This window comes from Pempheris klunzingeri, chromosome 14 (genome assembly GCF_042242105.1).
Source record: "Pempheris klunzingeri isolate RE-2024b chromosome 14, fPemKlu1.hap1, whole genome shotgun sequence".
NCBI classification, from domain to species: domain Eukaryota; kingdom Metazoa; phylum Chordata; class Actinopteri; order Acropomatiformes; family Pempheridae; genus Pempheris; species Pempheris klunzingeri.
Genome location: NC_092025.1, coordinates 13176350 through 13198411, shown reverse-complemented (window position 1 = coordinate 13198411; position 22062 = coordinate 13176350). Strand labels below are relative to the sequence as shown.

Genomic DNA, 22062 nt, shown 5'->3' with positions numbered 1-22062 from the left:
AGTAATTCATTATTATTGTGTGTGAGCATGTGTTATCTAATTACTAATTAATATATGTAGATTTACAGATTTTTATATTTTGAGTTGGAAAAATTGAAATATATTTTTTTGTGAAACTCACTACAGAACCATGTTGTAAGGCCTCCTCAACTGATATATAAACAAGTTTCTTTACAAAGTTTATTTTCTACAGTTTTCCTACAGTTTTCTGCAGTGCTGAGGCCATTTTTTTGGCAGAGTTGAGCCCAGATTAGAATTTCGACACCTCCCGCCTCTGTGTGCGTGTTATAATGTACTCTAATATAGATACTATATTTCCCCCAATAACAAGAAAAGAAAATACATTCTTGGAGGTATAATTCACCAAAACATACCAAAAACAAATCAAAAGTGAAATAATGGGCAGCAAAATAAACTAAAAAAAAACTATAAATACACATTTCACCATAACATGATAGTCCTTGTCTTAGTGTAAAGACTTTGTGTCAGACTTTACACTCTTTGTATTTACCTTTGTCACATGCACCTATGTTTACTTGTGTTGATGACAAAACCAGCTAACCACACTAGTGACACTACGAAGCTGTGAATTTACTCATATTTTGGCACATCTTGTGTGTCTGGAAACATACTGAGCATAGGAATGTACAGTGGGGCGGTGGGTAATGCTGCAGGAGTGGTTTGATTGTAGTTTCTATGGACGTTCTGATACTTTTTAGCCATAAAACTGGGTTACTGTTGGGATCAATAGCAATTGCTGTGAAGTCAAGCGGACTCCAGCTGCTGTAAGTGAAGGAACAGGCTACAGACTTTACAGAGTCAAATCTCAAGCCTACAGGTGGTGATTTCTTGACACTTGGAATAAAATAGTAGAGATAGGAAAAACTACCGCTTGACGGTTCATTCTTTCTATTCGAAGGCTCAGTTACTAAAAGCCTGGTGGGTAAGAAGATGGTAAAGGAAAAATTGGTGGAAAGGCAAGAATAAAGCAGCAGCTTAAGATGAGCTACAGCTGCTCTCATGGAAGGTTTCCAAGGAATGAGATGGATTCTCCTTGTACTCCGTGCACCTCACTGCGCACCTTTCTCGCCTCTCTACTCAAACCACATCTCTATTCCAGCGCGTTCAGTCTCACCAGTTGGAAATTTCCTTCCAACTTCTTTTTCAGTGTGTGAGTTTGTACTAACTGTGATCATTTGGGGGAAAAAACTCATATTACTTCTATACATTTTACTTGTAAGCGAATGCTCTTGTGTCTCTATTTGTATTCTGTTTGTGCATGCCTGTGCTTGTCCACAGTGTCTGTGTGTCTTTTGTTTTTGTGTAGATCTTGAGGCCAGAGAGCCAGCAATTAAAAAGAGGACGGGGACATCTAAAGGCTTAGAGGCACAGACCCAGCACACATGCTGGCAGTCAATTGGCAAGCCGGGGGAGGTGAAATTGGAGAGAGAGAGAGGGAGCGAGAAATGGAGAGAGGGAGCGGAGATGAGAGATGGAAGAAGGAGGAGGACAGGGTGACTGCATGTGGGAGAGAAGGGGAGAACCAGAGAAAAGAGGGCGGGCTCAGACTCCGGCACACACACACTCACACACACACACCCTCTCCTCAGCCTTCAGTCTGGTCTAGGCACGCAAGAGGAAGCATGTGTGAGTATGTGCTGTGATGTGCATGTGTGCAGAGAGTCAAACGCTGCGCTGGAGTCCGGGAGAGACGTCTCACTGATGCAAGGAATCCCCTGTTTGCCCCAGGAGAGGACACGTGCTGGCTGTGTTTTAACCACAACAGGGAATTAACTGTTAACCCACACACAGGAAACACTGGGAGCTTAAGTAAAGGTAAAAAGAGATACATTTCTTGTTTTGAGGATGTTTTTGGGAGCTTTGTGAGAGACAGAGAGATAGAGTTGCTTGTGCGTTTAAGGTAACTGGCTTCATGTTGCGTGTTAAAATGTTTGTTAACCATTTAGATCAATGTTGATGTCTGTGTATGCGTTGAAGTTACAGTAAGGAGTCCAAATTATGTGCATCTGACTTCCTTTAAGAGTACAAGCTTTTTATTGTGCATTTATATGTGTGCGTTAATGTCTGTATACTAACATATTTTGTAAGATGACATACTCTCTTACACATATGTGTCTGTGTATGTGTGACTTCTGTCCTTCGCTATTACAGCATTCTACTGTGGTTAGTGGTGGAAAAAAGCCTTTTATGCATTTAGTTCAAATAGCTACCATGCATGCATGGGTCAGCGTGTGTGCTGATGAATGGATTTATCATGAATGTTCTCCCCGGGACATTGCCTAGTTTCCTACCCGAGGTAATTTGGTGATAACAAAATACCTTAACAGCCTTCTGGACTGGTAGCACCTGACATTTCCCCCGCCATTGAACAAACTGCACAGCTCAAAGGGCAAACACAGCAACGCATGCTGTAGCAGTGTGCATATTTGACTGTGTGCTTTTATGCAAGAAGTACAGAGGTGAAATCACTCGAGATAAAGTAAACTGAAGCAGTACTTATAAGCAGTACTCATAATTGTAATTATGACTTGTCAAAAGCTTGTAGGAAAGCCGCAGCACTCTGAAGAAGTGGGGGGAAAAAGCACAGGTTCAAAAAAAATTGATGGTTATGCCATCAAAGGTTCAGAATGCAAAATGAAGAAAGAGGGATCATACCCTCTAACGGATTTGGATCTGATAAAGACATTAGCCTACTTTGTGTGTGCATTGTGTGCGTGGAAATATTAATAGAGGATAGGAGGGGAGAACCAGCTAAAGAGCAGGATAAGGACTAGACAGACAAAGAGGGAGACCTAAGAGCTACTGAAACTCTTGAAGGAACAGCCGTTAAAGGCAGTGTGGCGCTGAAGACTTGGCAGAGAGTGATAGTAGCCAAAAAGAAAGAATAGGAGAGAGAGAGAGAGCATAATAGAAAAGAGATAAGGGGCAAGCTGCAAGGGAAAGGAGGTACAAAAACAAAGAGAGTCTTCACATGTGCACTTTTGCTTCCTACTGAATGCCTTAAATATATTTACCATCTGTCACTCAAATGTGTGTGGTAGTGGAGGTCTCAGCTGTGCAGAGGGTCATCTTTAGGTATCCAGACTGCCAAAGCACAAGAAGGGGTCAAAGGGCATAGAGTCTCTGCTATCCTGTATCTTTACTCACTTTCATGCCTCTCCTCTAGTGAAGAAAAAAAAAAAACAGACAAGTCAGCACAGAGCAAATGAAATAAGGAAAAATGAGATAGCGTGAGATTATAAATGTTAGATTTTTTTTGTTTTGAAGAACACTTTTTTCATTAGTCCAGGATTTGATATGATCTATAATACAATACAAAATATTACTCACTGATCATTGTGTTTACAGTGAATAGATTGATGTTGCTGTGCATGCTTAGTACAGGGTTTTGACAAACTGATGAAACATTAGAAAAAGTCCTAATGAATCCTAAATGGTTACATTCAGGAGTAATTTGCGGTTCAATGTCTTGATGATCAAACTGCCAACCCAAAGGTTAATGGACCACATGCTCTATCTCACACAGCCGCTGCTAGTCTGTAATTCAGTCACCTACTTCAACTTCAACAGAATACCAATGTGCGCATAGATTTCTTTAAGGCTGTTTACACTGAGATCTTTCACAGTAGACTGATAAGGGTCAAAACTAAGATAATGAAAGCTCAACACGTGATTACTTACTGTACTGTACTAACTGTGAAACTGTTGTGGTAAATCATAGATAATACTCTTAAAAGGCTTCGTCACCAATGCTGCTCTTTATGTTATCGAACTTTACTATTGCTGTTTGTTTTGATTTTGAGAAGAATAAGAATTATAAACTAGTCATCTCTCTCTCTCTCTCTCTCTCTCTCTCTTTCTCTTTCTTTCTCTCCCTCTATCTCCCTCTCTCTCCCTCTCTTTCTCTCTCGTTATCTTTTCTGCACATTATCGTTCTTGCTACAATTCACCGCTTCAGTTGCTGCCATGAGGAAGTTGAATATTGGCAGGGTGTTTTGAGGAAGTGATCCGTGAAAGGATTTATAGTGGCAGATAAAAACTGGTGTATGTGTGTGTGTGTGTGTGTGTGTGTGTGTGTGTGTGTGTGTGTGCGCGTGTGTGTGTACATGCACATGCACACACTTACTTTTTCTCCAAATTGACAAAGACTTTGCGAAAGCCTGGGGCTGTAAAAAAAAAAAAAAAAAAAAGCCATTATCTCATACACTGTGACACACTGCTCATCCAGGTATATGTGTATCTGTGTCCATTTACGATGTGTACAAGTGTGTGTTCAGGACAAATATGTGTGTGTACATCCACATGACCATGTGCTCTGTCTGTGTACAGTAAGCTAATATAGTGTGTGAGCGTGAAGAGGGGGATGGGACTCTGTTAAGTGAGCCCCTGTTGGTGTGTGAGTGTGTTTGTAGTGTGTGTATGTGCCTATACTGACCCAGATTGATACACCGCTCTCGTGCTAAGTCCGCTCACCTATAGAGCAGATACTACGAGGCGTGTCCTCTTTTACACACATGCAGCCTCATGGAAATCACCCACGCTAAAGCACTCGTTTTGCCCCTTAGGCGGACATTGCATTCGCTTACATTCAGGCCCTTGTAACCACTAACGCAAGTACTGTTACTGTAACCCTCAGCTTACCTCACATACACTTAACACTTAACATTAATCAAACAAATGCACTCGCAAACACAGTCACAGATCAAACACAATGGTCGATATTCTGCAGCATTAGTGTAATCTATACTAAATATAGAAATATTTATATCAGACCTATCCTTTGATCTGCCCGTGTGAAGCTCATTAGGAGCTCCATACATCAAACAATACATTATATAAATGGAAAAAATGATAATGATAATAACGATATTCACCGTCGTCGTCATCGTCATCATCATCATCATATTACAACATGGAACTCCAGCTCACACCTTCATCCTCTACACTGGTTAAGACTCTTCTGACCTTGTGGCAGAGCAGATGAACACCCTCTCTGTATGATTATAGATACAGTACACAAGATGCAGTTTGATGTGCATGTGGCGGGCATGATAAAGGGATGATGCAATTAACATGAAAGGGATGATCTCTCACTCTCTCTCTCTCTCTCTCTCTCTCTCTCTCTCTCTCTCATCTTTGCCCGCTTGCCTCTCTCATATTCAAACCGTTGTAAGGAAATACTTCATCCCTCTTCGTCAGTGGTCCACTTATTTCTGCTTTTCAGCAAATACAGGGCTTATGTAGTCCCCAGTGCCCATCTCCCCACATGCAATCAAGCTGTTTAAATGTTTGTGTTTGACTGTGTGCCTTTGGGGTTCTCTGTGTGTCTGTCTTATCTGTGTGTGTGTGTGTGTCTGCCTGTCTCTCACTCTCCCAATTCTTTGCTGCTGTCACTTGTAGCCCAGTAGCAGACAGATATTGTTGAAGTCTGTTTTGGGAAAACCAAGACAAAACTGACAGCTCAGGGTGGAGAGACACTGAATTGTTTTTCCTCTTCTGTGGTTTCTGTGGCTTCTGTGGTGTATCTAATTAAAGCGCTGGTTCTGTCACGGTGGCAGTCAGTAGTAGGGGGGAATCCCTTTACAGTGTAGCTGATAGAATAAGGCAATAGTTACCAAGCTGGGGGTCGGGACCCACCCCAAGGCGTGACAAGATAAGTCTGAGGGGTTCTGAGATGATTTATAGAACATGAAAGCAGGGGACTTTTTTGTTGGTGCTTTTTTTTTTATCTTTTGAATTATTTAATACTTTAACTCTTTAGGCCTGTAAAACCATTGGCTGACCTGGTTTTAAACCACGCTGCAGGTGATGATGATGGTTACAAGTAAATGTTGTTTCATTTTAAGGAAACACGACTAAAATAGGTTGGAAACTGCTGGGATTTTACATAAAAGTGTGTGTGTGTGTGTGTGTCTGGAAACATGAGAAATTATGCAAGACAAGAGAGGCTGAATGAGTCAGTGTGAACATTATGTCACATTGACGTGTTTGCTTTTATGCGTCCGTCAGTAATGTCACTCGTCTGGTTGAGCAGGGCTGCATGAGTTGGTAGCCGGGGAATGTGCAACATCAGGGGAAGAACATTCTTTTATTTCTTGCCAGACCCCTCAGCATCAACCCCCCCGATGAGCAGAAGAAGAAGATGCAAAAGGAGTGGGAGAAGCAGAAGGGGATGCCTCTAATTTGTGAAGGGGTCCAGACGTGGGAGGGGTGTCTCAGAGCTGACATGAGCTGGCATGTACCCTCTTTCATTTCCTATCTTTTGTCTGTTCTGTGTCTGCTGATGAGTTGGGAGTTTCTTCCTTCCTTCCTTCCTTCCTTTGCTCCCCCCCTTTCTCTCTCTCTCTTTCTTGTTTTTTAGTTTCTTTGTCTCCCTCTTTCTGTCTCTGGCTCCGTCATCCCTCCTACCCTCCTTTTTCGGTGTGACAGCATTGCCATCCCTGTCATGTCTGCCCATTATCTCTGATCAGTGTTGCGTTCCAGCCCACACATCGTCTCTGGCTGCCAAATGATGATGTTTAAATGCATGTGTGTGTGTGTGCATGTGTGCATGTGTGCATCTACATCTTATTTGATATACAGAAGGTTAGATCTTCATATTTTTGCAAGGGTGCCCTCAATTCAGGAGAAAATAGAAAAGAGCTGAATATGTATAATGGTGTTTACTGATTAACAAACAAAGGATGTGTGCAGCGCAAACAAGCCGATCTGTGTCATTCCGAAAACTTGCGATTTAAAAAGGTGTTAGAAGCTGAGTCAACATGGAAGTGGGGTTTTGTGGGAAAAGGAAGCACGCTTGTAGATGAGACTGGAGATTGAACATGTTACCTGAACAGGAAGCTGGTGTTACAGACTTCAGAGTGAGAGAATGAAAATGCATTTGGGTGTGAAGTGCTGAGTAGGGATTTAAGGGAGGAATTACTGTGGGAGTGCAAAGTGTGTCTTCAAAGATAGTCTTTATGCTTTGTTTGCACTGGAGAGATTTGGCCTTCCTGGGATCTCTGTTTTTTACATTTTTTTTATCTTTACTTGGAAATCTTTACACCTCCTACTTTGTGTGAGTGCATGCTGGTTTTGAGTGTGTTTTTCCGTCCAAGTTTACATTCATGCGACTGTGTAATCAAAGCAGAGGAAACAGGCCACTTAGCCATTGTCTCTCTTGTCCTCTCGTCTCCCCCTGCTTTCCTTCATCCCCCACATTACATTAGTTACATAAAGGGAATGCTGACCGGCGACTCAGTGCTGCTCATCACATAGTCACACTTCACGTTCCTGCTTGTTGACCTGGAAGTGATGCAGCGGGATCGTACAAGGCGGTCTCAAAAGCCTGTGTGTGCATTTTTAAGTGTGTGCATGTGTAAATATGTGGGGGTGTGTGCTTGTGTGTTTGGGGGGGGAGACTGACAAAAGCAAGGATGAAGGCTTACGGGCATGGCTGCATGGATTTTTTTTTTTTTGCTCTTTGGATTGAGTTTCTTCGGGGATAAAAACCCTGCGGTGAGTGCTGTATAAGGTTTCTGTTATACTGTGTGTTTTTGTTAATGTCCTTTGGTGCGTTAGCTCTTAGGCACGTGAACGTGTGTGCATATGTGTGGTCAGATTGCCTTTGTCCTCTCCCCTCAGGCCTGCACTCAGATGTCAGAGAGTCGTGTGGAGCTTATACAGGTCACTAATGCACTGACAGGGGAGGCTCTATTCACCGTAGCCACTCAGAGGCCAAACAATAACCCCCAGCTCGAGTCCACACAAGAGCTCAACTCCCAGTAAACAGACCCATTGACCTAGATCCAACCCTATCTACTAAAAAGACGCCACATTGCTGACATGTTGTTGACATCCTTGTCTCAGTGATAGTGATGTTTTTGCCGCATGACATCATTTAAAAATTGGCTAAAATCCTCAAGGATAGTATTGTGAGGGGACTCTTATTCAACGAAACGATGGTTTGTCAACCTTTATAACCTTTACAGTGACTAAAGTTTGACATACATTGTTATGATGCAAAATAAATGTCCACCTTGAAAATTAGCAGGAAGACACTGCTTTGAAAATGGGAAATTAGTGTTTTCTTTCTGGAAATATTGATTTTAGTTGAAATGTAAATTTACTTTATGTTGATCACAACCTGGAGGTTATAACTTGACACAACATCACAGGATGTAATGAGCACTTTAATGTGGCTATATTGCGCCGTGTGTTAAGTTAAAGTGAATAATATCAAAATGTGTCTATTGATACATACAGCATATTCATAGGAGCTTGGGTAAATGAAAAGATCCACGGGGATGAAGCTTTGGACAAATTGAGCAACTTGAAGAAATCAAGATGACCTTCTGTGATTTTCTGGCACTTTGTTGATGGAATGATTGATCAATCCAAGAAACTTTCAGATTAATAGTCTTCAAACCTGTTCTCCACTGAGTTTTGTTTTAGTCTCGACCTAAACTTAATATGTGTGTGTGTGTGTGTGGGAAACGGACCTATTGTGTGCCAAGATTACTGAGGCAGTTTGTTTTTGTTGAAATTTGCAGAACATTGATGCAACATTCTGGGCGTAGGTCAACTCTCATTCTCTGAATCTGTCACACCTTACTGTTTTGTGTGTGTGTGTGTGTGTGTGTGTGTGTGTGTGTGTGTGGTGCACAAATGAAGAAGTAAGTATCAAGAGGGTGGATTGTTTTTATCTTGGTGACAGAAAAACATGATACTGTGAAAAGGACAGTATGCAATGCAGATTTGTACATTGTGTGGGCCATTTGACTGGGACAGTAGACATAAACATGTATGCATAGATCTTTTAGAAGTGCGCGCATTGGCTACGTCTGCCAACGGCCATTTTTATTTTGGTTTTTTCATTTATTCTTAATAGAGTTTAATATTCATCTTTTCTTATCTTAACCCCTCAGCAGTGTATCATGGGTACGGTTTGTGTACCCCAGACCCATTCTGTATTGCATCAGTGGTCTGTGTCCTCTGTTGGCCGGACAGGCAGGGACACAGCACACTAAGCTGCTGTTTGTCTGTCAGATTCTTACCCCCGTCCCTCACAGCAGTAAACTGTCTCCTGTCTCTTCTTCAAGAGGGTGCTTTGTTTGCAAGCGCTGCTGTTGACTCAGGTGCATTGTTGCACCACAATAACTTCCCCTTCCGCCTCCCACTATCCCCCTCCCCCCTGTCTTTGCAGTCCACTTCTGTGACCCCAACTCCCCTGCCGCTAACTTTTCTTTACACTACCTGCTTACTCACCTGCTCACCTGTGCCTGGTTTACACTGCCATGGTTTTGCCCACCTCTTCTACTCCTTCTCCAGCCTTAATCTTTCATTTCCTTTTCTCTTTCTCCTCCCATAGTACCCTCTCCACATTGCCCCCCCCCCTTCTTTACCTGTCCCTGCGTGGTCATGCCAAAGCCTCTCTCTCTCTCCTTGGTAATGATTATACTACAAAGGTTTTGCAGACCTCAGCAGAAATCTTAATTAAAGTGATAAAAGAGCTGCTTTGTGTTTTAATAACTGTCTTTGCATTACTTTATCGCACATAGTGTGACACCAGAGAAAGAATGCGACTATATGGTCATTCTTTCAATTTACTCCTGGCAAACATACAGCATGGCATCCTCTAAAATTGGACAGGTTACTGTAAACCATATACAAAGAACTCAGTTAAACTATTACTACTATCAACAACTACTATACTAAATCTAGTACTTCCTTAAATACTTAATCTAGATAATCATAGTAATCACATTATTTCTGTGCAAATATTTGCTCTACAGAAATATAGCATGTACCACAATGAACCATTTTTTTCTTTAAGGTGAGGACACTTTCAGTATTTTTAGTGCATACACAGCTTAATTGTATCATCAAAACACAACCTAACAACCATTTCTCCTTAGAAATCTATCCATCAATCCTATCTCTCTTACAGACATTCAGGTCAGACCCACACTAATAAACACACCAACAGGAGCAGTAACCTCTTCAATAACTCCCACCAGATTGTCTTACTGCAATCATATCGTTACTGTCAGCGAAACGGGCCTGTTCACATCCGCCCTACTTTGAACTGACACAACATCTATCTCTATCAGCCCCTGAGGACCTATCAGCACCACTCCACCTCTTTACCTCTCATGTCTCCTTCCACCTCGGCACACACCATTCATCCGTCTATACCTGTGGCCCACCACTCCATTCCACCAGCTCCCCACTGCTCTAACAGCCTCTCATCCCCCATTTCAACACCACTATATATTTTTTTTTCAGACCCTCTTGCTCCTCTCATCCCATCCCCCTGTCTCAACCTCCCACCTCAAACAGTCTACCTTATCCTAAAACCCTCTTATCCCTCTCTCTCGCTCACTCATCCACCCTGTTATTTCCCTGTCCATTCAGCCTGCACAGAGCGGAATAGGAGGTATTTACCCGCCAATTTAGCACCATTCACACCTTTGTGTGCAGGTGTCTGAACATGTCAGTGTCAATAATATTTGGTACCAAAAATATTTGGTAGCAAAATGAAGTATGTTTAAACACCAATACAGATTTTTAGTGTGGACAAGAAAAAAAAACTCCCACAGTAGTTCACTTAAGGTTGCACCACCTTTTCAAGATGGTGCAACAAGCCATAGTACAATGATTTCAGAAGAGGAATTTGTCTCAATGAAACTCAAATACAAATACAAATGTGCTGCCATGTCTCCACAGTACTCCTCTTCTTTTGTAACGTCTTTCTCTATCTTATTCCTACACTCCAAGCCGCTCCTCCCCCAGGCTTCGTCTTGCCCCGCAGGGTTTCTACGGTTACCAGCTGAATCTGGAGCACAGTCAACATCTCGTCCCGCTCCTCCTGGATAATTAAACAACACTTCTTTTACTGCCTCTCACATATTTGGAGCAGCACATCACCACATGAATATTCTGTTGATTGGTTTTGATGACTGGGTTCGCGATTGTCTGCGCAATTACCATTTCATCAGGAAGAATGAGCGAGTGTTGATTGAGGAATGGCAACAAGGAAGGGGATGCTTTATTAACATTTAACAAAAATCAAATGATAGTTTGATATTTTGATACATCACACAGCCTGCTGCACTGTACGGCAGGCTGTACGGCACGGTATGGTTGTAAACGCGTATGTCAAGTGGCATAGAAACAACAGAAGTCCAGTATGGATTTAATTTAGACTTACATGCCTTGATCTCCTCCTTCATCTCAGAACAAGCAGGAGAATAGAGTGCTCTGATCATCCAGTGTAAATACATCAAAATATACATCTTGAAAGATCATAACGGGAGGTTTAAATCTATGGGGTTTCCTGTCTTTGAATTCATACAGGGACTGACTGATCGCTGAGTTTGCACTCAGCAGCAGCAGCAGCCAGAGTGGAGCGTCAAAAGCTACACACACTGACTCTCTCATTGACTCTCTCGGGCCTCACACTCAATGGAGGACTTGTGGTTGAAGGATTTTCTTTAAAGTATGGTAATCCCTTACTGCACAGTGGTGCAGAGACAGTCAGCTGAAATCTGAGTTAAGGAGCGTACAGTGTAAGCTCCTAGAAAGACGGAGGAGCGTACTTAATGAAGTTAGTGACACTTGAGGAGTAAAGTGGAGTGAATTGGCTGACACTGAATTCCACTGGCCTTTATCTTTTCCACTTGATCCTCCCATGCCACACATACGCTGACTTCAAATGTAAAAGCTGTTATATGTGTCATTTTGCTGATGGTATGCTAAACTACTTAACTAACTGTTTTTAAACTGTTCGCTTCATTGGCATGTGATTTTTAACAGAAAATGGCAGTGAATATTCTTTGCTTATACTCTTTCTTCTCCGCTTTCTCTGTTATGAGATGACAAATGTCGGGGGCCATAGTAAATGAATAACAATCATCTCATTTCCTCCCACTCCACTTTGTTCTGTCATTTTCCTGCTTTGCCCTCCTCTGCGGCCTCAAAATGAAAGCACTCTTCAGGAAGGAATTATGATTTGTCTCTCACCAGTTAAAAGAAATTAATGTTTGATTTAAGCAGCAGCCGGGACTCACGCTTCCAGGCACGCTGTTTGTGTATGTGCATGTGTGTGTTTAAGCTGAGAGAGGGGGGAGGTGGCGCGTGTCTTGTCAGATCCCGAAAGGATGAATAAGAAGCTAATCTCCCTCTCCCAGGGAATTCTACCAGTGATGTCTCAGACAGTCCCGTCTCAGAGGGACTGTGGGAGTGCAGCGGAGTGTGCGCTCCCATCTCAACAATAGGGTGTTTTCAGAGGATATCTGACTGTTATCTCGACACTGGATGGATATAGTTCCTCCTCATATGTGAACAATACACACACGTCTAGGTGCGAGCATACAGACATGCAGTCGCAAATAAGTCCCCAATCCTTATTTGTTTGGACCATCGAGCCTCGGTGCACCTAACCCTGATTCACATGTTATTCACGGTGCGTTTGTTATCTTTCAAAGCAGGTTTGCTCAGTGTAAACAACAGCAAGGAAGCCCCGGTGTACATGCATGCGTGTTTGAAGGTGTGTATTTATGTAGGTGTGTGCAGGTGTGTGTACAAAATCGAGGAGCATGGAGAGGTTCTGATAAAACCGCTTCCCAGGTTCCCATGGTAGTCTATTTTGACTTCCTTGGAATGAAGCATGTCCCATCCAAAAAAATTCCTTTGTTTACCCCCCAGAGAGTGTTAACGTCGGTGACTTCATTCCCTGCTGTGATGCAGGGGGACACGGTAACAATCTGAGGAATGCGAAAGGTGCGGGAAAAGGCCCAAGGGGAGGGTGAGTCCAGCGGCTGCGTCATGTGTTTTGAGGCTTAATGGGGAGGGGGTTTGTGGTCGAGGGTGCAGAGAAAGGTCAGAGAGATCAGTCAAGCTGAGAGCTTCTCTGGTTACAGCAGTGTCTAGACTGGTCACTATTGTTACTACCTCTAATGTCTCTTTTGGGGTTGGAGCATCTTCCTTTGATCACCTTTTGGGTAGTCAGGAATAACTTTGAAAAACTTTGAGTAACAATGATGAAACACAACAGTTAAAGTACAGATTTCTTTGAAAACATTTCAGTTTTAACAATAAAGGCTACCATTAACCTCACTAGTCACATTTATTTTAGTCTTTGGATTAAGTGCACACTAATGGGCTTAATCCAGCATTTAGCCCCCAAAAAATGTTTGCGATCATGAGAGATTATCTAGTCTTTGGGACTTTGCATCCTGTCATCAACAGTTGTTATTTTGAAGTGAGAGATAGTCTCTTACATCAGCCAGCATCAAACTATTGTGGGACTTTATTTAATTTTATCTCAGGTCAACAGTCTTTGATCCTGTTGTGTAATACACTGTGACTAACTAGAAAATTCCATAGTAAAATGTTCTGTAAACCTGTGCAAGAACTGTCACCTTCACCTATTGAAGCAAAAACAGGAGAAAACTTCATTTGTAGATGGGGATACTGTTTAGATATATTAAAGAAACAAAGGTGCAACAGGTAATTTATTGTTGATAAAGTCAACAGTTGATAAAGTTACCATCAGCCATCTGCCCTACTGTTGTAGAGCAATTATTCTGTTTTATAGAGCCTTGGGGATGAAGCCTAATAAAGGTGCTTGGCACCTTGGCATTTCATCATTTGAAGTTTTTTTTTTCACCAGCCTCTCTGACTGTGGTCTAGACAATGACAGGTTTAAAAAAAGCAATGAGGCAGGTATTGTTTGGCTTCCTTCACAGTACAGTGCCATACAGTAGCGCACATCCACGTCATGGCTGCTTTGAGTCTGGAGAGCTGAGCTGTGTGTCATGTAGGGCGGAGCTGTGGGACAGGTGCAGAGATGAAAAGATTGGCGAGGGGAAGTAGGGTGTGTCTGCTCCATGGCTGTTCTGACAGGCCTTTGGTATTTTTCCAAAGAGTGTGAAAGCATGCGTGTGAGTCGGAAAACCTGCTCACATCTCCCTTGTGACTGTGCAGGTGTGTGTGTGTGTGTGTGTGTGTGACTGGAAGCATGTCTGCCTTTGTACTGTTGTAGTTGAGCGTATGCTGCAGAAAACTACTTGCTTGCCTGTGTGCGTCTGTGTTCCAGCGTTAGGTGATAGACGTGAGGTCCTATAAGCGTTGAGCATCTTCCCAATGCAGCCGCTGCATGTTGGAAATGTGGCTTTGACAGCTCTAGTTGTTTGTGACAGCGTAGTTAAGTGGCACATCCAGTCCCAGTACGATGCTCAGCGCCGTCTCTGTGTCTCTCTGATTTTGTGTCCATTACACTCCGCCAGAGGAGCTTTCCATCCTGTGCTTAGAAAACAGCAGATGAGCTACTTAAACATGTTGGTGGTGATGAATTTGGTAAATAAAAATAAAATATAGAGTTTGAAATATGAAGAGACTAATTTTTTTTAGAGTTGTGATTTTTAGTAGGACATTTAACCAGCATGGAATATTTATTTTCATCAACATTGTTCTCTGTCCCCTCTCACTTTGTGCGCTCGTCTGTGAGTGGGCACGTCTGCATGGTAATGATGCTTTGGCTGCTGTTGTTCAGGCCATTGTGTTAATACACTCTCTCAATGTGTTAATATACTGCGAGAATGAGAGCGAGAACGGGTGACTGAGAGAAAGAGAGCGAATAATTATGTTTCCCCTTTTGTCTCGGCTCCCTCAATTAAGTCTGAAGAGAGGCAGCCAGAGCACATGTCTACTTATCCACTTAAAGCTCAGCAACAATAGACCCCCCCCAATGTGTCTATCTATCTCTCCCTCTCTCTCGTTCACAGTCTTTCTGCCCGTTTTCTCACTTTTCCATTTCAAACTTCTATTCATAGTACTCCAATATATTTTCCTCTCCTTTCCCCTCTGTGTCTGCACCAACCTCAGCACCACCACCACCCCCCCTCTCCTCGTGTGTTTCGCCTCCAGCCTCGCCTCACCTCTCAGCTCTACGTGGGTTTAGCAGAGAGCCCCCCTCCCCCCCCACACACCCTCCCCTCGTTACCCTTCTCCCTCCTCCACGTTTTGCTACAGGGCATGGGGAGAGGAAAAACGAAGAGACTAAACATTTTAGACTGTACACTGCCAGAGGAAAGGCAGCGGTTTGACGTCCCCTGTGTTGTGTCAGACAAGATTGTTTTGTTTGTTAGGCCTGTGTGCGTGTGTTTTTCACCTCCGCCACACTGAACGCAGACAGACAGACAGACGTATAGATGATGTATGCCAATGCACGCTTTCATTCAACCAAATGTTATATTTTTGTTTGTTAGTGTCTATATGGACAGCCATATTTTACGAGTGACTTATTTTATATCATATTCTATATCATCCACTATATAGGCTCTTGTTATGTTTAATTAATTTTTGGTAATAAGTCCTTTGTTTGTTTACTGAAGCCAGTTTTAAAAGGAAGGCGCGACTAGCTCCAAGATAAATATCCAGCACCTCCCAAGCATTATGTGCACATTATACTATGCGCCTCTGTTTGTTTTTTGGGGGGGTGGGTGGCCAGCGTGTGGGTTGGGATAAGTCTCATCAGGCCGGATGGGATGGAGGAGGGATGAGAAATAAAGGGTGGAGGGAGAGACAGAGGGAAAAAGAAGAAGAAGAGGAGGAGAAGAAGTAGCAGGGTCAAGTTTAGCTTATGTAACTGCTTCCCACAGCTGGGGCAAAATGTGCTGCAGTGGCTCCGTTTAAATACGTGGACACACACACTGTCATGGTGCAATGTCAGAGTTGACCTGTGAGACAAAGCCCTGTGTGGTGTTTCCAGCGATGGCCTTCACTTCTCTCACTGTCACTTCTCCTTTTTGTGAACTCTCATTTCTGTGTCTTTTCCTAGAACTGTCACACGGTTGATTTCTTCTCTTTTTGCCTCGGAGAATAAACAAATTGGCAGTATTATCTGATTGTGATCAGTAATAACAGCAGAAGCTGTAGTCAACGTTTAGTGAAAGTAGCATCATACCATTGCCAGCACTGTGGACCTTGGGGAGCAAGTACATCTTTTGCATAATTTTGGAAAAAAAATTGTTAAAATTACTCACCATCTGTAAAGCCTCTAAATAGATCCTGTTCTGACTGATATCTGTTTCACAATTGATATAAGCTTGACAATAAAGTGCTTTTTTTGCTTGCTGATATGCTTATTGGACCACAAATCAATCTGACAATAGTGTTTGTACCATTGAGGGCATCAGTCTCTCAACAAAGCTGCTCGGAGCTTCTGAATGCATACTAGTAGTGACTGATAGGGATCAGTTCTATCTGCCTCGCTGTACATACAAACTACATTTTTATCCGGTTTTGAACTGAATATTTGCAAAACTACACACAAGCGAGCGCGCTTGCACTGGCATACCTCCACACTATACACAGCACATTATGGAAATCATGGTCTGCTCTGAGTAGCTCAGGGCTGGTATTAGGAAAAATTAGGTCGTGTTGGCAAAGATCATTTAATTGAGTCTTAAGCAGAAAATCATACTATATAGCTGCTTTCATCTTCTGTCATTTAGTGTGTGTGTGTGTGTGTGTGTGTGTGTGTGTGCGTGTGTGTGCGTGTGTGTGCGTGTGTGTGTATATGTGTGTGTGTGTGCATGGCATCTCTTTGTCTGCAGGGAAACAAGGGGTGTTTTCCCAAAATGTTTTGTGCACATGCCTGAACATGCTTGTGTGGTTTCGGGTTGGCAATGAGTTTCAGGGTGCAGTTCAAAGCAACTGAATTTGTGAGTTTTTTCCCTCCACTGAGGCTCAGATACTACCTCTGCACTTTGTTTCTGATGATCTGTGAGTTATTATCTTAACTCCACGCTCACTGACCACAGTGTCCTTTTATTCTCTTTCATCCTGCGCGCTGTCTCTTATGCTATAGACTCCCCCCTCCAGTATGCTTCATGGCTTTCTTTTCAACTTTACTTCACCTGCTTTATGTGACGTACCTGGCAGATCCTCCGCAGTGGTTTCAGAAGCACCTTTCCATTCTCGTCTTCCGTCTCCTCCTTTGAAGTTGTGAGCGCTCCACTGAAACACTTCTCTCGTCTTCTTGTTCCTCTCAAGGCAAACTGACGCCACCATTTGAGGATGTGTGGGAGATCATGCAGCCGGTGAAAAATGACACCGTATTGATGAAGAGAAGCTGGTGATGCAGCTGCTTAACGACAGGTAACCACAGTTTGTATGCATCGGTCTCTCATTGCTGGAAAATTCTTCATAATTAGAATAATAATGTGATATGTATGAATTGTAAAATCCTGACAGTTTATTTGAATATTATTTTATGGTGCAGTCGTACCATATGGAAACAAGTAGCAGTAAAGAATGAGTCTAAGAGGCTTTGGTTCTCAATACTACATTAAATTATTTGTTAAAACAAAATTATTAACTTGATAGAAGACCTTTCTGTCAGTTTTTCGCTGCAGTTTGAGCCCACACTGAGAACCTGATGGTGTGGGTTTGATGATGTGTGACTCACAGAGGACCAACTGATCTGACAGCAGTTGACTCAGCAGCTCCATGTACTTATATAACAGAGAGCATGAGGTGAAGCAGAAAGCTCAGATAACGTTTTGATCAGCAGAACGCAGTTAAAAATGATTTCGTTGATCGTTTTCACCATCTAGGAAGAGAAGTGCTGCAGAAAGGATTACGCAATCCATCCTCGTGTCAGCCAAGCCAACAGCCATTCATCAGAGTCTTGGATCAAAAGTGCACTGTGCAGTTTTGAAAACTTAAATCCATCAAAATTTAACATTTTTAACATTTAAAAGTATAAGAAAAGGAGTTCTGGCTCTTAAAATTTTAGATGTTTTAATAGGCACTAAAAGTGGTTTTGATGTATTCTGAATAATTACACGGGACAACAACAGAAAACCCTCCATGAAATGTTAGCTGTGTTTATGCTCTAAATACATTTTTAATCAACTTTATAGACCCCGTGCTACCCCATTTCAGTGTGTTGTTCTTTGCAAATTACCAAACATCATGGACAGTTAAAGTTAAAGTAGCCAAAAAACTGGCAAACTGGAATTTCTGCCTCAACTGTGGATGCCTGTATGCCTATATGCACACAAACCCAAACTAGAGCTTGATTTTGAAAGCTTCATCAATACAATCTGAGTTTTGAGGCAAATATTGAAACAGTGCTTCATTCAATGCCCTATTTTGCTGAGAATCACATGTTTTTCCACAAACTTATTTTTTCGTTTTTTTGACAAAAACTAAATTTAAAAAGTAAATATTTCATCAAAGACTATGAATTTGCCCAAGCATCTGGTGCCAACTAAGGTTTCAGTCACACTTAAAAGCTCCTGTGTCTTCTACTGGGTTGCCTGACCTCCCCCAAAGCCATTGGCCCACATAAAAAGTAAATGAATACAAAATAATAAAAAAAAAAGCCATTACAAACAGCTGGTAGATCCATGTTGGTGTTTAAAATGTGTGCTGTTGCTAGTAAATTCAGTACTCTTCCCTTTATTTTAAACATATGAGGGATCTGGCACACCAACCCCCTTTTACACAAGTGGTGTCAACGCTTTGGTATGAGCTTGAGGAACTTAATGACCATTAATTTAGATAGCACTCTTCTTCAGTTTGGTATGAGCTCAGGCGATCAGTGTGCCAGCTAATGACTACAGATGTTAGATATAAATCACAGATGTGGTACAGACCAAAAAGTGGTTATAAAACACTTACTTCACTACTTTCTAAACTTACAAGAATTAGTCATAGCCTAAATTAAGGGATAATGGGAACATGTCTGAGATATATATGTTTCACAGAAATCTCTTCCTTAATCTACAGTTGAATCATGGGAAATGTGGAGAGTCAGAATGGGGACAGTGGTTTCTACGGCGATGTGACGGGACATCTCTCCCGTAAGCACACGTCCCGGTCACTCCGTCTCTCCAGCAAGCAGCCAATCACCCGTCGCTCCCGGCACTCTTCCTCAGTGAAACAGGAACACAGAAACTCTGAAGCCTCAACCCGCTCCTCCAGCACCCCTAGTATCCCACAATCCTTAGCAGAGAACGGACTGGAACCTTTCAACGGAGCAGATGCGTTCGGAGAGTTCGGCATCAACCCTCACTGGACGCAGCGCGTTGCTATGACAATGAGGCCGGAGTCTTATCAAAATGACGACGACCCCTTGGCCACACCCACTCCTGAAACGTCCGAGGCGGACACTGTCGCTCAGGATGGGGGAGAGGACTCCATGGGGGAGGGGGATGGAGACGTTGTTGGAGACGAAAGGTACCTCCAGCGAATGACTGAGGGTCCACGGGAGGGAGGGAGTTTTAAAAAGAAACGCTCCAAGTCAGCAGACATGTGGAGAGAAGACAGCCTAGAGTTCTCTCTGTCTGACCTGAGCCAGGAGCATCTGACCAGCACTGAGGAGATGGTAGATGGAGGAGAGGAAGAGGAGGAGGAGCAGTTTACATGCCCTAGAGGCAATGCAGGTGAGGATGGTAAACCTTTGCCTAATGGTGCCTGGTCTATTTATTTTACATGTGCAAAATGCACAACTTACTTTCTTGTGAATATCTTTAACAGTTAAAAAAAAAAAACATTGTCATTGTCGGCGGCAGTGCAGATTGTGCCTCCATTTTTCATGGATGGGTGTCTGTCAAGTCTCGCCTGACATGTTACATTTCCCGTCCTGAATTGAAACTGTAGATGTTGAAGTTTCTGGAATTTATACTCAGTATATAGTTCTCAAAAAATCACCAATGTACAGTAGGTGTCAAGATAATGGTGTCTGATGGTTGAAAAAAAAAAAAAATCCTATGTGTGTAAATCTGTGCGTGTGTGTAGGGGTGTCAGCTTGATTTGATTCGCCTTACTGGTGATGAGGGGGAGCGAGGTGGGAAAAATTGCAGGCACTCACTGAGTAGGGAAAAATGATTTGAGAATATCTACTGATTGAAGGTTAGCTGCCATCCATCAGTTGCAGTAGTTCAGTTGATAACAATGTTGTTAGCTTAACCGGCACTGTGCAGGAGCTGCTGCATTTCCACGTGACAGCAGGCGGTAGCTGGTAACTTAACTGCTGAAGGTTTAAGCGCTGCCCCAGGTGGTCGACCAGCTCAGAATAATGGACGGGCCTGCTGCACACACACAGATTCATACTCACTCACTGAAATCATACAGATTCACATTGAGAAGGTTAATATGCACAACAAAAGTAATCTTAAAGTAACTGACAGGAATCAGAATACATTTCTTCACCTTGCTCACACATAAATGGACACACTGCCCTGTAATAACCACCTGTGTATGTTCCAGGCTCAGCTGAAAGGGCATCGTCTCTGGACCATCTGTGCAGCCAGCAGAGTCCTGGCCTCAGGGGGCAGAGGAGCCGCTATTCTAAAAACCGGAGAGAGGCAGAGTGCGATGGAGATGGAGAAGGGGAGGAGGGGTTGATGTCTCCAACTGAGGAGGATGGCGGCGGGTATGGAGCATTCACGCTCCCCTGCCGACGCTCCCACTGCCTGTCCGAGGGCTTGGCAGGGCTCGGCATCCCGGCTGCACCGTGTCCTGCTTTCCAAGGACGCCGCGCACAAACGACTCAGGTTAAATCACAGTTTATGACGATATGAATAAATGTATCACACTGTGAGCACTAAGCAAAAGTCGCTCTGTACTTCTCTACATACAGTCAACACGGACCAATACAGACCCCTGACACGAATGATAGAGGACTTTGTTTACTAGTGGTATCCAGGAAGTTCAGGGGTTCACAGACATGGCAGTCACTCCAGCAATTAGCATTTTGTTGACAACCAGAGACATTTCCTGTGTGTGCTCACTCTCTGCACTTGTGTGTGTGCATGTTATTTGTGTGCACATTTGGGTCGTGGGGAAAGGGATTACAAGGAGTCAGATAGAAAGTCGCTGTGAGGCTACTTGTCCAACACTGGCCTGGTTTCTCCATTTCCCCTCCAGAAATTAAAGCATCAAAGCATAATATCTTTTCATGCCCCATTCACTAACCACGCACACACTGTTCTAACATGCATAAATATACATGAAGACATTTTGAACATCATTTAGATTTTCTTATGATCTTACAAAAGCAGATTTACTCATAGGGTACAAACGAAAAGCAAAGTCACTGTGATGTATCACCCAGAAGCCATTAATAAGAGATTCAATAAGCAAAAACAAAACTACACCAGTAGAATAACGAACGTTTGTGTGCTTTCTGTAATTTTCATGTGTCATTGATTAAAAAAAAAGAAAACTTACCAAAGAAGGAAGTACTAAAATAGCGAACCAGGCTTTTCTTTCAACTCATTCCCAGAACCCCCAAGCACCCTTGGATAGCAGAGAACCCTAAGTGCTTATTATAAATTCATCTAGCCAGGCTGAGGGGGTTGTTAGACGGGATATAAATAGACCGACAACACAGCAAAACAAAGACAAAAAGAACAGAGGTAGACTCAGTTTGGTGAGAGAAAAGTGTGAAAGTACAGAAAACCTCTCGCTTGAAGTGAAAAGCACAAACACACATTTTGATGCACTAATGCATATGCAAACCCAGCCATATACAAAAACATATAAATAAAAACCCAAAATCGAGCCAAGTCACTCAGATTGTTACATCTTTCTGTGTGTATCTGTTTTGGCACTAGTTTCTGTGTGAATGCGTATTTCGGCTTTTCAAACATATCAGTTTCTGTATGCACATTGGTAATCTGTAAGTTAATCAGTTCTGTTTCTTCTCTGTTTTTCTGGCCGACAGGACATCTCGGGTGTTTTGGGCGAGGGAAGTGAGTATGGCGACAGCGGCATTGATGGCGTCACCGCAGAGATAGACATGGAGGGGGAGTTGGTGTCCCGACGCTGTAAGGCCATGTCGGCCTCTTTCTCAGTGTACTCAGCCGCTGAGAGCAGCGTTTTTAACGGGAGCGACAGCGGGAGCAGCAGTGCGGGAGGAGGAGAGGGAAGAGGCGGCGAGGGAGGCAGGGGAGGAGTGTATGAGAATTTCCGGAAGGAGCTGGACAATCAAGCCTGGGTTAGTTACTTTGTTTATCTGTGCGTCTATGTTATTATTTTTCT

At 42.9% G+C, this 22062-nt stretch overlaps 1 protein-coding gene across 1 annotated transcript in view; it reads left to right on the top strand.

Annotated features, from left to right (window-relative positions):
• The first annotated feature begins 1633 nt into the window (after window positions 1-1633).
• LOC139212879 (rho guanine nucleotide exchange factor TIAM1-like) overlaps window positions 1634-22062 on the top strand; it is a 53479-nt gene continuing 33050 nt past the window's right edge. Inside the window, exons 1-5 of the mRNA XM_070843440.1 lie at window positions 1634-1836; window positions 17062-17166; window positions 18805-19460; window positions 20287-20573; window positions 21746-22018. Of these exons, the coding sequence (XP_070699541.1) occupies window positions 18812-19460; window positions 20287-20573; window positions 21746-22018 (1209 nt within the window). The 5' untranslated portion in view covers window positions 1634-1836; window positions 17062-17166; window positions 18805-18811. The remainder of the gene's footprint in view (window positions 1837-17061; window positions 17167-18804; window positions 19461-20286; window positions 20574-21745; window positions 22019-22062) is intronic.